The sequence below is a fragment of the Argopecten irradians genome, chromosome 10, assembly GCF_041381155.1.
Source record: "Argopecten irradians isolate NY chromosome 10, Ai_NY, whole genome shotgun sequence".
NCBI lineage: Eukaryota > Metazoa > Mollusca > Bivalvia > Pectinida > Pectinidae > Argopecten > Argopecten irradians.
In genome coordinates, this window is record NC_091143.1 from 14111664 (window position 1) to 14128118 (window position 16455).

The 16455-nt window shown below is 36.2% G+C and overlaps 1 protein-coding gene across 5 annotated transcripts in view; it reads right to left on the reverse strand.

Annotated features, from left to right (window-relative positions):
• LOC138333179 (uncharacterized) overlaps positions 1-16455 on the reverse strand; it is a 62396-nt gene that overhangs the window by 43922 nt on the left and 2019 nt on the right. For 3 of the 5 annotated variants that reach the window (XM_069281361.1, XM_069281359.1, XM_069281360.1), the window contains exons 2-8: positions 13247-14026; positions 8837-8956; positions 6005-6133; positions 5092-5295; positions 3898-4372; positions 2270-3310; positions 1655-1704 (exon numbers count right to left, since the gene is read on the reverse strand). In XM_069281361.1, coding sequence (XP_069137462.1) covers positions 1655-1704; positions 2270-3310; positions 3898-4372; positions 5092-5295; positions 6005-6133; positions 8837-8956; positions 13247-13274 — 2047 coding nt within the window. In that variant the 5' untranslated portion in view covers positions 13275-14026. The remainder of the gene's footprint in view (positions 1-1654; positions 1705-2269; positions 3311-3897; positions 4373-5091; positions 5296-6004; positions 6134-8836; positions 8957-13246; positions 14027-16455) is intronic. The other 2 variants (XM_069281363.1, XM_069281362.1) reach the window with 2 other exon arrangements.

Genomic DNA, 16455 nt, shown 5'->3' on the forward strand with positions numbered 1-16455 from the left:
GTAAGTGGTCAAGCAGTGAAGCCATTGGTCAGTGAAGTCATTGATTAATGAAGTCATGTTCAGTGAATTCAATGGTAAGTGAAGTCAATGGTCAGTGAAGTCAGTGGTCAATGATGTCATGGTCAGTGAAGTTAGTGGTCAGTGAAGTTAGTGGTCAGTGAAGTCATGGTCAATGGAGTCAGTGGTCAGTGAAGTTAGTGGTCAATGAAGTCAATGATCAGTGAAATCATAGTCAGTGAAGACAATTGTCAGTGAAGACAGTGGTCAGTGAAGTCATGGTCAGTGAAACCAATAGCCAGCGAAGTCAATGGTAGGTGAAGTCATTGGTCATTGAAGTCAATGGTCAGTGAAGTCATTGGTAGGTGAAGTCATTGGTCAGTGAAGTCATTGGTCAGTGAAGCCATTGGTCAGTGAAGTCATTGGTAAGTGAGGTCATGGTCAGTGAAGTCAATGATCAGTGAAACAAATAGCCAGTTAAGTCAGTGGTCAGTGAAGTCATTGGTTAGTGAAGTCATCAGTCAATGAAGTCAATGGTCAGTGAAACCAATAGCTAGTTAAATCAGTAAAGTCAGTGGTCAGTGGTCGGTGAAGTCAATGATCAGTGAAGTCAGTGGTCAGTGTATCAGTGATCAGTGGTCAGATGTCATTAAAGTAGGTGATGCAAGTCACAGGGACCTTGCACGAAAATTTTTAACCAATAGTATACATATATAATATATACATATGCATACTGTTAGTTTTAAAAAATCGTGCCAGGTCCCTGTGATGCCAGTGGACAGTGGTCAAAAAAATCTCCAATTGTACTGGACTGTCTCAAAGCATACAGGAAATATGGATACCATTTAGCTTTTATATATTTATATTATATTGAACAGAATTAATCAAGGTATCGTTTTACAATATGGGGGTGAATCTATTTTGATTTCTTTTAACTTAATCAGATTAAATATAAAGATGATAGTTTTATGGCAAACAGACTCAAGTATACAACCTGTAACTTATTAAAACTAAATCAATTTTAAAATGCCACATTTGGATACATTTATAGTTAAATTGAATGAAAAGAATACACATTCAATGCGTAATGATCGGCCATTAATACCAATGATCGGCCACTACAAATGATCAGCCATTACCAATGATCAGCCACTACCAATGATCAGCCATTACCAATGATCAGGCATTACCAATGATCAGCCATTACCAATGATCAGCCATTACCAATGATCAGCCACTACCAATGATCAGCCATTACCAATGATCAGCCACTACCAATGATCAGCCATTACCAATGATCAGCCATTACCAATGATCAGCCATTACCAATGATCAGCCATTACCAATGATCAGCCACTACCAATGATCAGGCATTACCAATGATCAGCCATTACCAATGATCAGCCATTACCAATGATCAGGCATTACCAATGATCAGCCATTACTAATGATCGGCCATTACCAATGCTCAGCCATTACCAATGCTCAGTCATTACCAATGATCAGCCATTACCAATGATTGGCCATTAGCAATGATCGATCATTACCAATGCTCAGGCACTACCAATAATCAGTCACTAATTGATCCCCATTGTCAATGCTAGGGCACTACCAAATATTGGCCATTCCCACTATATAGATATACCAATTATATTACCTGTTAACTTCAACGCCCGGCCAATTTCAGTTCTCTTTATTGGGTCTTCCCTGAAAAAGATCAAAAACAAACTTTATTACTTGAAAAGGAGTTGCCAAAAAAATTGCATAAAAATCATTGCATGGGTATAATAGAAATACAGAAATGTATACATATTGAAAAACAAATATTCATATTAATCAGTGAGATCTAATTTTTTCTTCGATAAGTGACATGAAAATAATTATTTAAATTATTTCTATTTGTATAGAACAATTAACATTCAGATAACCTAAACAAAGTCTTTTCATGTTTTGACAGACAGCAATAGTTCAGTAATAGAAGTGTGGAAATCACAACAGAAGTTGTCCAATCTCATTTCCACATGCTGAAATAAATAAATCATTAATTGGGCCCAACAAACAATTGTTAATTATGAATTCAAAGAATCTGTAAGAAAAATGTATACCTTTAATAACTTTAAAATAACATCTACTGGTCTTAAAGATGATTTTTTAAAGTTCTTTAAGATGATTTTTCTGTCTTGATATTTATTCTAATCAAGATTAACAAAAAAAAAAGGATGCAGATCGAAAACATCTGATTTAACATAGCTGGGTATAGCATATACATTACCATAGTATGGTCCAGTCCTCTTTACTGAAGATGTAGCTGGAAAAACTTGGCTTTCTGTGACTTTTTCTATAAGGATTTCTTCCCCGCGCCTCCATACTTTTTCCCTCATAGGTTATATCTTTTCTAAACAAGTTTTCTCTCTCTGGAACTCTATCTTGTCCTACATTTGTCGCACCTGTAATCTCAGGCAACTGTCCATGGCTGTAGAACCTTAAAACTGATTCACTCCCTGGATGGCCTGGGCCAGAAGTCTCTTTCACTGTTCTGCTATGATCTGGAGAAAGGTTGAATGGCTCTACAATGGGATGGCCTTGAGAACTAAACTGTGAACTACTTGTCCCAGTATACGTACCTGGGTGCTCTAAAGAAGGTGGAAGGCCTGGGGAGGTACTCCTTGTTCCTGGTCTAGAGGAACCAAGTCCTGTCTTTGTACTATGAAGGCCTGGGGAGGTACTCCTTGTTCCTGGTCTAGAGGAACCAAGTCCTGTCCTTGTACTATGAAGACCTGGGGAGGTACTCCTTGACTCTGGACTAGAAGAATTCAGTCCTGTCTTTGTACCGGAAGAAGGGCCTGGGGAGGTACTCCTTGACTGTGGACTAGGAGAAGTAAGTCCTGTCCTTATACTGGAAGAAGGGCCTGGGGAGGTACTCCTTGACTCTGGACTAGGAGAAGTAAGTCCTGTCCTTATACTGGAAGAAGGGCCTGGGGAGGTACTCCTTGACTCTGGACTAGGAGAAGTAAGTCCTGTCCTTATACTAGAAGAAAGGACTTGGGAAGTACTTTTTGGAAGATTGTCTGGGCTACTTACACTAATACTGGGTGGTCGTCCAAATGACAAACTCTCTGTCACTAAAGGCCTACTCATTGTTTCACCTGACTGTTCACCTGACTGTACTGATTCTCCCGACTCCTGCATTTCCTTTATAACAGCCTTCGTTATTCTGTCTGTTAGCTGAGATACAAAAGGTTGCATTTCTCGTGACAGAATTTTCTCTATTAACTGTGTCAACTTGCTTTCTGTCCATGTAACCTTTGATTCTCTGAAACAGAGATTATTTAACTTGCTATGACCAATCATTTGTCAGTATAGTAATATATATGCCTTACATCTCTAAGTCATGACTGTCTTACTACTCTGTATATGCGACTTAATCCAGCATTTATTGCAAGCACATTTTCAAATTAGTATTCACATAACTTAAAGCAACTGTAGGTAAAGGAATTCCTACAATGTATGAATGCAGGGCTAATACCATGTACTAGGTATAAGGACATGTATATACTGTATAGTTATTAAACTTAGCAGGTGTAAAATTTCACAATTTATTGTCTAGAATTATTTGTAGGAGTTTATTTTCATAAAATCAAATTTGTAGTCTGAAACCATCATTTACATGGCAGGGTTTGATGTGAGTAAAAAAAATTACGAGGGCTTAAATTTCATGAAATTGTGTTAATTAGCAAATTAAGCAAAATTAAAACAGCCACGAATATCAACAACTATAGTATACATCCATATATAGTAATGATAATGGATCTGTATACAGATCAGAATCTACAGCTAGTGTATTACTACAAAACCTTTAATCTTTAAAATCTTTAATGAAAAAGAACAAATATAACCAACCTGCTTGTTGTTGTATCAAACTGAAGCATGTTTTTGGCGTTGGGTCTAGTTCTACAAGGTTCATTTATACGCCTGGCCTTAAATGATACATGTTGACCATCACGCATTTGTCTGATCTCACTGGTCAGCAATAAATTGTCCAGAAACCTAGCGATATTTTCAAGACTTTCAGAGTCATAAAGCCTTTTCATTGTTTCAATATCATGCACCAGAATCCGAAACAACAGACATCCATTTGTTATCTCTGTTATGAAGGCGTCATATGTTTCTTTGAAATATTCCACAATTTTTTCCACTTCACTTCCTTTGTTCAGCAGAAGTGATTCTAAGTATCTTGCTTCCATAGCTTTGTGTGTCTCATGTAATACTCTCCGGAGCTCTATCTTGATTTCACACTGGATATATTCTTTTCTTGCTTCAAAACTACCCCACTTAAAGGTGACTAGCGTCTGGGCAGCAGGTAAGGCTACGTCAACTTAAAAAATAAAGTCAGGTGTCATTTCTATAGGCCTAATATATCAATGTATATATTATAGCTGATATACCTGGCTTCAATTTCTCTCAAAACAAAAGTGCGGACATACTAGTAGACACAACAGAAGTTTTTCTTTGTATTTAACTTATGTAAAATATTTTACTTCAGAAAATTTCTATACTTAAATTTGTTTCAAGAAATCAGGGCCAGGTACATTTAATACCAGTTTGCATGGGAAAAAGTAAAAAATGCTTACTGCACATTTACATTTAACACATATAGGACTCTTTCTTTGTATAAGCTGAATGACACTCTCCGTAATTTCCTGCACATTGCCCGCGGCCTATACAATTTTTTAGACCAGAAGATGTCTAGTGCGTGTTATCTGTGGAAACTATTATCAAGATTGAAAAATATGCGGCCTATATGTTCTAAATAGCTCAGGTAACCCTCTTATTATGCTTAAGTATATTAACATGATCTATTAATTATTGTTTTTAAAACCTATTTCCAAACAAAAAATATGTACTTGATACAACTTTACATGTCTTTGAATAAAGATATATTTTGAAACTTCAAGGATAATATCGAAGTAAAACCCGCGGGCAATCTGCCGGTGCGGGTTCTCTGTAATTTATTGTACAAAATCATAGAAATGTCTGATTTTGCTTCCCGTGGGCTATATTCCGGTGCGGTTGATACACAGGAAATTACGGTACCTTCAAGGTTGCCTGTGCCCTGGAGCTTCTCTAAAAGCTCCTTATTGATATTTAACTCGATGTAGGTACAGCAATTGGCTATTTGATAAAAGTTAGGGCCCTGGTGATAACAGAAATGAAGTCTCTTGGCCGACCCCATAGTGTGGCCCCGGGCATATACCCTGTCCATATCACTTCTGCCATCAACTTCAAGACTGCTTTCTTCTGAAAAAAGAAAGATTACTGGGGTATCAATTTTTATTTTCTCTAAGCAGCCAGTCCAAGACGCAATACATCTCACCTCATCTGTGATCTCATAAATAAAAAGCAATATATAAAATTTGGTTGAAATCGGACAATAAATACTAAAGTTATCTAGTGGAAACCATAGATTTATCTGTTTTGACGATTTTAAAGTCCCGTAATTCTTGCAAATATTGACAGATTTTGACCAGTATCGAACCCATCTGAGATCTCATTAATGTAAAGCAATACACCAAATTGTGCTGAAATCGGACAATAAGTACTTAAGTTATCGAGCAGAAACCATGGATTTATCTGTTTTGACGATTTTAATGTCACGTGACTCTTGTAAATATTGACAGATTTTGACCGTTATCAAACTCATCTGAGCTAGATCACATTGATTTAAAGCAATACACCAAATTTAGTTGAAAATCGGACAACAAATACTTAAATTATCGCACGGAAACCTTTTCCGGACACCGACCCGACATGGTGTTACCTATAAGTGTCGCACTTGCGTTGCAAGCAACACAAAAATTGTCAAATAAGTACCTAAAATATTTCTTATGGCTTAACTGAATAACGGTAGACATTATTCAGAGATTTAACAAAGGGAAAAAAAAGCAACCAAAAAAACATTATTTATTTTCCTATTTGGCACTGGTGAAGGATTATGATAATGACCTACCTCTTAAAGAAGAAATTTGGGAGCGTGCTCCTGTTTCGTTATCCAAATACAGAGTTGCATTTTTACCCACTTGGGTATTCTCACTTTGAAACTTGAAGGTCTGCTGATTTAACTCTCCAGCCACATTTTCTGTGAAAAAAGATAACAGACTTAAATTGTCAATCAATTAATTTGTAATTAAGGATGATAACTTCCTGGACCTTGATTTTGAAAAGATGATGATAAGTCTTCTGAGAGTTTTAAAATCTTGATTAAATATTCGCGCTAGTGAGGTAAACATAGCATGAAAATATTTCAAAAGCACATATAATCTGTACCAACCGCATAGCCACTAACATGTATATTGTATAATGTATCGTATTTTACCCAATAAGTGTCCCCATCCTTATAAGTGCCCCTCCCCTTTATTGATGCCTCAATTTCACTGATCTTGAATAAAATTACTGAAAATATGAAAACTTTAAGTTTCTTTTTTTTTCTTTTTCTTTTTATGAATTGATTTGTGGTTTACTTTGTGCAACAATTTTATGAAAGGCTAATCCACATTTGGTTCCATAAAGTGCCCTTTATATTTTTCAATTTGTTAAGCGCCCAGTGCGCTTAATGGGTTAAATACAGTACATGGATTTTCATTAAGGGGGCTGCGTTGGCCAAGTACCCTAATTAACCTGCCTTTGTTATTAGACTTTTAATTTTTCCTTTTTGCCTAATATATAGTCAGCTTGGGATACCTATTAAAAACATGAAATTGTAGGACAGATTTGGCCTACACTATTTCAGTGGCCTATTTATCATGCATTGTGCATGATATGCTGGGGAAACGTACACATACATATTCATTGGGATCTTATGTACTCCACTGCCCCCATGTTACACCCCATTTATGAAATTAAACAACTCTGCACAACAAAATACTTCCAAGACCCTTCTATTTCACACATTTGTAATGGCCCCCAGCAACACATTTAGTTGAGTAAACCTGCAGTCAATCACAATCGCTTCTGGGTTTATTTTAAACAACTTTTATCTGAATTATAATAATTACACAATGTAGTAATAAAACTTATTGGCCATCTTTTTACATAAAGATGAGCCAAGTATTCGCCATATCCTTGTTGCATTATTTCCTTGAGTGAACAGAGCTTGCTGCTCTATAGTTTGTTACATATAGCACATACAAGGGATGTTGTTGCCTATTGGAAGAAGTGAAAATGAATCATCTAGCTGTCCCTCATAACCATAGCTGTTCAGCATTATAAACAAGAGCTGTTGGAGAACAGCAAAGCTCACCTATTCAGAAGAAGTTGATGTTCAAGTATTTACTATTTAAACATGGAAATATGACAAATTAACAGACTCAAAAACCCCCTAAAGGGCCCCAAATTGGTTGTATTATCACGTTCAGCATCCATAAACATTAGGAAAATAAAATCATAAACATTTATGATGACTTATGCTTAAACAATTGACAAAATAGAAACTTGCTCAAAAACTTTAACATGGAAATATGACAAATTAACAGACTCAAAAACCCCCTAAAGGGCCCCAAATTGGTTGTATTATCACATTCAGCATCCATACACATTAGGAAAATAAAATCAGAAACATTTAAGATGACTTAAGCTTAAACAATTGGCGAAACAGAAACTTGCTCAAAAACTTAAAAGTTATATGTGCTGTATTTTTCATACTCATGAATCAAGAAGAGCTTTTAATATGTTATTCAGCACCAAAAATTAGCAACTTTTTGAAAATTACAGTGCTTTCAATGCATAGGTTTTAATTTTACATGTACAAATAAGAGCTGAAATGATTTTTGGCAGTACTGTCAAAAATCATTTATTTACATCAATAGTGAAGTGAAATGAGTACATACGGTGAGACCATGAAGCCAAATTGTGGTCTACAATTTCATTACACATTTTTACAATGTTTTTAGTAATTATAAAGTGACTTCTGCAGGTATGTTTTCATTTAAACATATTTAAGGCATAAAAACAACAATTTTTCAGTACAAAATTTCTGTGTTATAACTAACGTTTATAAGTCATCTGAAGCCATTTGAATGGTTTTTACAGCTTTATTCATCAAACCTTATGGTTTTTAATAAATTAATGATGAAAAAATAGCATGTCAAAATTATCGCCCAGTTACGGCACATATAACTACATGTATAAGTGAAATGGGACGCCAACGCTGACGCCGACGACGCCGACGCCGGGGTGACAACATTAGCTCCTCCTATTCTTCGAATAGGCGAGCTAAAAATTCTGGATACAGCTATATTGTACTCTCCTGACCTGGATAAAATGTACTGCAAAATTTCTGATTACATGACTTGTTCACATCTATTAATATATTGGTATGCTTAATTAATGACGATGTGAGTATGAATGATGATCTTTGATGAGGTTGTGAGGAGGTGTGTATGATGTGAGTGAGATAACCATGTATCTGTATATGTAAAATCTTCGAAAATAAAATAAATATAAAAAAAAAAACAGTATTCAACCCAATAAGCGCCCCTCCCATTTTTTGAGGCCTCATTTTAATTGCCTGGCCATATGGTTTGCAATAATTTTTTCTTATTAAGTATTTTCATTTTTTCTATCTTTTGAACACCCTCAGCACTTATTGGGTCAAATAAGGTAGTACATTTGTTCATGTATACATGAAGAAACATTTGTTTACATTTATATGTACCTGTACATGTATATATAAACAATTTTGATTGTACACCCAAGAATATTTGTTTACATTTACCTGTAAATGCAAATAGCTTTTACCGTAATTGTACACCTAAAAAAACCATTTGTTTATATATACACTTACCTGGCTGATGTGAAGGTGGCTGCATGAGTTGATCAACCTGTGGCTGACAATTATCAGTAGGACCAGAAATCATCAGACCATGATGCTCAGCCACTTGGACATTCTCAGCATTCTTTTTACCTTTATTCCACAGTTACAATAGATTCTGCTTATTTCCTTTTCATATCACCAAAAATGCTGAATTTGCTTTCAAATACATATACTGATACAACAAAATGTTGGTCATCAATAGCCATACTTTTTAAAGATATTTATATCCTTCTCTTCCTCGACTTTCTAAAGTCTAATTGTGTATATATACAATAGTGTATTACAGTCTATTTAGCCTATAGCAACCATATGGGTACCATAGTTACTATGCAGCTTTATTTAGAATTTATTGCTTTCAAATACAACAACATGTTGATCATCAGTATTAAATCATACATTTTCTAAATGCTTATGAAATGTTTTTGGAGTATGTAATACAGCAGATTTTTTGCATAATTATCTTTTCATTTGGTGGTGAATACTAGTTGCAATATACCACTCGACTAAAGAGAATTTGTCTTTAGCTCGATCAGTTGAGTATAAGACTAGTAATCCCGAGGTACTTAGTTAGATTCCTGGCTGAGACAGTGATTATATTTATATATGAAACTCTGCACTCAGTAACAAAAGACAAGCAACAAAATGTATCAGACAAAATGTATCAAAGACAAAGAAAAGAAAAATGTTTGCCACGTTTATTTCCTTCTTATTATCTTGCAGGTATCTTGAAATGAACAATCTTATGAGGGATGTTCCGAACTTAATGTTACTTGCGCAATATCTCGTGGAAATCATGCTAAATGGGCTTAAAACTACCTCGTGGTGATAGCATGATATCTGAAGTGTGATATAGGTAAATATCTCACTCACAATTACACTGACCTTGGTGCTGTGTACATTGTTTTGTAGCGCACTCGTTACACTCTATACAAATATGGTTGGCAAGAGAGTTGAAAACGTACGTATTTGAAATTAGGGCCTATATCAAAGGTAGGTCTCTACTTGGCTTAAAGCCGGTGGATATTCATCGTAAGGTGTGTGATATATATGGGAAGGGTCAAATGTCATATATGACTATTTGTAGGTGGGTTGCTCGATTTAAGTCGGGACACCAGCAGCTTAAAAATGCTGCCCACACAGGTTGCCCTGCAACAACAACAACAAAGCATAACATTGAACTAATTCGGCAAATCCTTGAAAAAGATGCAAGGTACACTGTCCGGCAGTTAGCTAAAATGACAGGCTTGTCTTTAGCACGTATTCATTGCATTTTAAAGAAACATCTTAAGCTGGGCAAGATCAATGCCAGGTGGATACCCCATTTTCTAACTGACAACCAAAAGAGGTCCCGGGTTGACAAGGCCAAATCCTTATTGAAGAAATACCCAAAATACAGCAAAAAGACTTTTGATAATTTGGTCACAGTTGATGAAACATGGGTGTATTTTTTCGAACCCAAAAGAAAATGCTCTAATCGAATCTGGGCAAATAAAAACGCCAGGCGCCCTAGCATTGCTTAAAGAATATGCACCGTGAGGAAGGTTTTGTATGTCATATTCTTTGATAACAAGGGTCCAATCATTCAAATCCCTGTTACAAAAGACAAAGCTGTCACAGCGAAGTATTATAGAGACGTTATACTTCGAAAACTTAAGAAAGTCTACAAACGCCGCCGCCCACAGACAGGTTTGAAGTACCTCAGGCTCTTACATGATAATGCGCCAGCACACAAGGCGCGCATTGTAACGGAGTTTTTGAAGGCAGAAAAGGTCACTGTCCTCCCCCACCCTGCATATTCACCAGACTTGGCCCCCTGTGACTTTTTCTTGTTCCACAAACTAAAATTTCACCTGTCTGGAACAAAATATAAATCAAGAAATGCCCTTGGCTCTGCCATTTACAAGTATCTTATGAGTATACCAATTCAAAAGTATGAAAACTGTTTCCAAAAGTGGATCGATCGGTTGAAACGATGCATAAATGCAGAGGGGGAGTACTTCGAGGGACAGGGCAAAGTAAAACAAGAGGCCCATGGGCCTTACGGTCACCTGAGTTAGAATATATAATGAAACAAATAATGAAACAAATTAAAGACACATAAACACTATATGCTGGGCCTTGAAGTTGGTCAGTGATTTATAAATTTGACTTTTTAGACTATGAAGAGTATTTGCTTCCATCAAACCTGTGAACTTTGAGGTATTTTTTGAAATTTTAATCATTTTGATTATGTTTGGTCCTGCCCCTCTGGTCCCCCAGGGGGTCATCGAGGACGGATATGGATGTTAAAATGATATATCTTAGGCTAATAATTCTAATCAAGTTTGACTAATTTCCTATGAAAATTGGTCAAATAATGTTCACAAATATGTTTTTCCTATATAAACTAAAGTAAACTTGACCCCTACCCAGGGGGTAAGGTGAGACCCCAAGGTCATATAATTCACAATTTTTATAAAACACCTTAAGACCTTTCCATCTATAATTATTTGATTCTACTATTTCCAGAATTTTAGAAGATTTTTGAAGTTTTCGCCTATTTGACCCTTTTTTAGCCCCGCCCCTCTGCCTCTAGGGGATCGGTAGGACCAATGTGGATATGATGTTAAAATGCTATCTCAGGCTAATAATTCTAACCCAGTTTGATTCGTTTCCAATAAAATTGAGCAAAAAATGCTCATAAATGTGTTTTCCCTATATAAACTATAGTAAACTTGACCCCCTCCCCAGGGGGAAACATGAGACCCCAGGGTCATATAATTCACAATTTTTGTAAAGGACCTTAAGACCTTTCTATTTATGAAAAGTATTTGAATCTACCATTTCCAGAATTTCAGAAGAAGATTTTTGAAGTTTTAGCCTATTTGACCCATTTTTAACCCCGCCCCTCTGCCCCCAGGGGGTCGGCCAGGACCAATGTGGAGTGGATATGATATTAAAATGCTATCTCAGGCTAATAATTCTAACCAAGTTTGACTCATTTCCTATGAAAATTGAGCAAAAAATGCTCATTAATGTGTTTTTCCTATATAAACTATAGTAAACTTGACCCCTTCCCCAAGAGGAAACATGAGACCCCAGGGTCATATAATTTACAATTTTTATAAAACAAACTTTAAGACCTTTTCATCTATAAAGTGTATTTGATTCTACCATTTTACAGAATTTGAGAAGAATATTTTTGAAGTTTTAGCCTATTTGACCCATTTTTAACCCCGCCCCTCTGCCCCCAGGGGGTCGACCAGGACCAATGTGGAGTGGATATGATTTTAAAATGCTATCTCAGGCTAATAATTCTAACCAAGTTTGACTCATTTCCTATGAAAATTGAGCAAAAAATGCTCATTAATGTGTTTTTCCTATATAAACTATAGTAAACTTGACCCCTTCCCCAAGAGGAAACATGAGACCCCAGGGTCATATAATTTACAATTTTTATAAAACAAACTTTAAGACCTTTTCATCTATAAAGTGTATTTGATTCTACCATTTTACAGAATTTGAGAAGAATATTTTTGAAGTTTTAGCCTATTGGACCTTTTTTGGATATGATGTTAAAATGCTATCCCAGACTAATAATTCTAACCAAGTTTGACTTGTTTCCAATGAAAATAGAGTAAAAAATGCTCATAAATGTGTTTTCCCTATATAAACTATAGTAAACTTGACCCCCTCCCCAAGTTTAGCCTATTTTACCCCTTTTGACCCTGCCCTTAAGACCCCTGGGGGTCAGTCATAGAAAATTTGTTAAAAGGATTAAATGGCCATCTCATACTGATAATTCTGACAACATTTGACTCATTTCCTATTACAAATGACCAAATAATGCTCAAAAATGTGTTTTCCCAATATAAACTATAGTAAACTTAACCTCCTCCCCAGGGGGAAACTAGAGACCCCAGGGTCATATAATTCACAATTTTTGTAAAGGACCTTAAGACCTTTCTATCTATGAAGAGTATTTGATTCTACCACATCTGTGAGTAGAGAAGAATATTTTTGAAATTTTACTCAATTTTACCCCTTTTGGCCCCTCCCACAGCCCCGTGGGGGGTGGGGACCATATAATTCACAAGTTTGATTAGCCTTATGCCTTAGAAGGTTTGTGCAAAATTTCATTGAAATTGCTTCAGCAATTTTGGAGAAGAAGTCGAAAATGTAAATTGTTTACGGACATATATACGACGCACGACGGACAACGGACGACGCACGACGCACGAGGACAGACAAAAGGCGATTAGAATTACTTCTATCACAGAGAAATCACCAAAGTAACAATAATTTTGGAACACCCCTCGTATTTCATAATGTATGCTGAGCTTGTTTTGTTTTAAGAGGATTTCTTTCTGATGATCATAACCTGAATTCTATAAAACTTACCATCTTCCTCCTCAGCACTGGCCATCATGAACCTGTATCAGTCAAGTACTTGTTACATCAAGCGTTACAGGAAAGTCATGGTGTGTCAAAATGTTCCATGGCAGCTGGCCTACTGTACATATGCCTGCATGTGTTTCCCTGAAGTTGTTCTACTTTCTCACTTAGGTTGCTCTACATGACAAATTCTGTGCACATTAAATGATGTTGATGGTCTGGCCGCTTCCCTCTTAAGTTGAATATGTTCTTGTACTAGTTTCAGGCCTAGGTCAGCTGACCCAGTTCTCTTGTTAGATGACCTAGTTCTCTTATCAGATGACCTAGTTCTATGCAATTGACCTAGTTCTTCATAGTTCACCTTGGCATATAGTTGACCTATTTTTAAGAATGTGATCGACCAAATTATGTGTGGTTGTCCTAGTAATGGATAATGAAACTATATAATTCAGCTGACTTATTCTTGTGGGTAATTGACCAAGAATTTGTAGGTACGGTTTACCTTGCTTAAAGCAATTGACCTAGTTCTGAGTCCTGTATGTAAAAAACCTAGTACTATGTCGTTGACATACATTGTAGATCTGCATGATTCACCTGATTGTAGTTCAGAGGTTACCATTCATAGTTCTGTGTAAAATTCCTCTCTTTCTGGTTGTCCTGTTATTTGGTAGCTGAATCTGTCTACATGTATCTTCTTCAGACTCTAGGCCGGCTGTCGAAGCTGACAATATGATAGCTCTGGGGCTTGAGGGAAGCACATGGACATGAAGTAATCATAGGCCTCATCTGTAAGATAAAAGATAGATAAAAAAATAAATTGTGTGTTCAGTTGGTTGTGGAGGCATGTGTATTAAAGATTTAAAGTGTAAGGCTTTGTACTGCTGCTACCAGTTATGTCATCATGTTCAGGCATTTTGTCATCGTGTATGTATGTATAATTATTATGCTGTCATCTGCAAAAAATCATAGTGTGCTTTGTTTTCAGTATTCTTAGAAGTCTTTAATGTGATTAAGAACATAATCAATTGGTCTGAAACAGGTTCCTTGAGAGATCCCTGATGTTACAGGTATTTTTTCTGAATGCATTAAGTTTCCTACAAGGACCAATCTCTGTAAATCCATGCATATTTGTTCCCTGAAATCATTTTAATTTGTATAAACATACATCATGATCCTAGTCGTGTATGTGTGACTTAATCAAATTCTTTGGCAAAGTCCATCCTATAATGATGTATGTTTTATTGTGTTGTTGTGTGCTTGTGCAAGATCCTGTATGAATGCAAATAGAAAATATGGGGTTAAAAAGTTATCCTGACTGTGGAAACAAAACAAAAGAAATTTTCAAGGTGGCCTGCCTGTTTAAACCATGCATATCACAATCAAAGTCACATAGTATAGAATTAACAATAGACAAGAGGCCAAAGGGCCTTAAAGGGACAATTCACTTAGGCTAATTCTTTTACATAAGCAAGAAGCAAAATATGGCATAAATGCATTGTTCTACATTTCTTATGAAACATATAACATAAAATATTGACAAATTCCACGTCATTGTTTAGTATTTTAATTAATATCGTTGAAATATCAAATCGTTGATCAATACGATTAAGCAGGTACAACATGGACGCTGTACCTATACCCGAGCCAAAGTCACGCGTGTTAAACAAATAAACTACATAACCACTGAAAAGGTGATAAAATGATTTTTAGGCAAGACAATTCACCTAATAAGGTAAACACACTCCTCTCAGAGCGATTTGAGCAGTTCTAGACAAAAGTTGCATTACTCTACGAGCAAGGGACAGGGTTCGGCATACAAGAAGTTCGACCACAATGTGTAATGGCGGACAGCGAGCGAGTTTGAACATCTACACACATGTCACAACTATGGGCTTTTCAGGCATATTACAGTAAAACCGACTGATCTAATTTCCATTAGAACTGGATTTTTCCCGATATATATACAAATTTTAATGTTCTCTTAGACTGAATTGTCCCTTTAACGGTCATATGAAAATCAACAGTCAAATAAGAAATGAAAATTCCCACTGTCCATACTCCCATAATTACCAGCTGAATGCAGTTTTAATACTTACATATATGTACATTTGATATCATTTTTAATATTTACACTCTATAAACTTTTTTTTGTGACGTCACATTAATAATGAAGTGAAAATTAGCAGATGGCAGTTCATGGACTGATGAACACCAACTGTGGTAAAGTTACATAACAGGATTGCAGTGACAAGAGATCCCAGAGGGATCTTACTGCCCACCAAAGAATGATCTATGTCTGACAATCGATAGAGGGATCTTTTCCCTGCGTTTCAAACTTTAAAACATTCAACATATGAAATTTAAGACAGATCGCTTCATTACTTTCTAAGAAACAGCGGTGAAATCAAAGATGGTCGCCGGTTGGCCATCTTGTTGACCGATCAGTCCCAAAGGAACTATGCACAACTAAATCCCTAAGGGAATAAGAGAGATATCCCTTCAGTAATTTTTGACATATAGCGGTAATTATCAAAATCCAAGATGGTCGCCTGGTGACCATCTTGTTCACCATTCGATCCCAAAATCCAAAATGCACATCTAGGGTCCTAGGGGAACATACATATGAAATTTAAGAAAGATCCCTTCAGTACTTTCTGAGAAATAGCAGTAACAAACTTTAACAATCAAAATCCAAGATGGCGGCTTGGTGGCCATTTGGTTCACCAATCGATCCAAAAATGCAATATGCACAACAAGGGTCCTAGGGGAACCTACATGTAAAATTTCAGAACTATCAAATTCCAAGATGGCCGATTGGCGGCCATTTTGTTCACCGATCAGTCCAAAAATGCATCACCTTCTGAACAATTTTATTAAAATTAATAAAATGTGAATTTTCATAATGCGCGGGTCGTCTTATGTTTCCCGCCGTCTTGCAAAATGTCTCTCCACTGTTTGTCTTTTCAAATATTATGGAGGAAATCTTGCATATGTTTGGTGTTGTAAACTCATCTTAGGCCATCGGCCATCGGTACAGTGTATATATTTTCTGATGTTATTAATGTATTTAAGAAAGTTTTACCCTGGAAAGGTAGTGGACCTTTAAACGTTGACATACATTTTAATTGTGAGAATGAAAGGCCCGGCACATTCACAGGGACTTGTAACGTAGGTTGTGAGAAAGTCTGTTGTGTATACATGTGTACTAGGCCTAT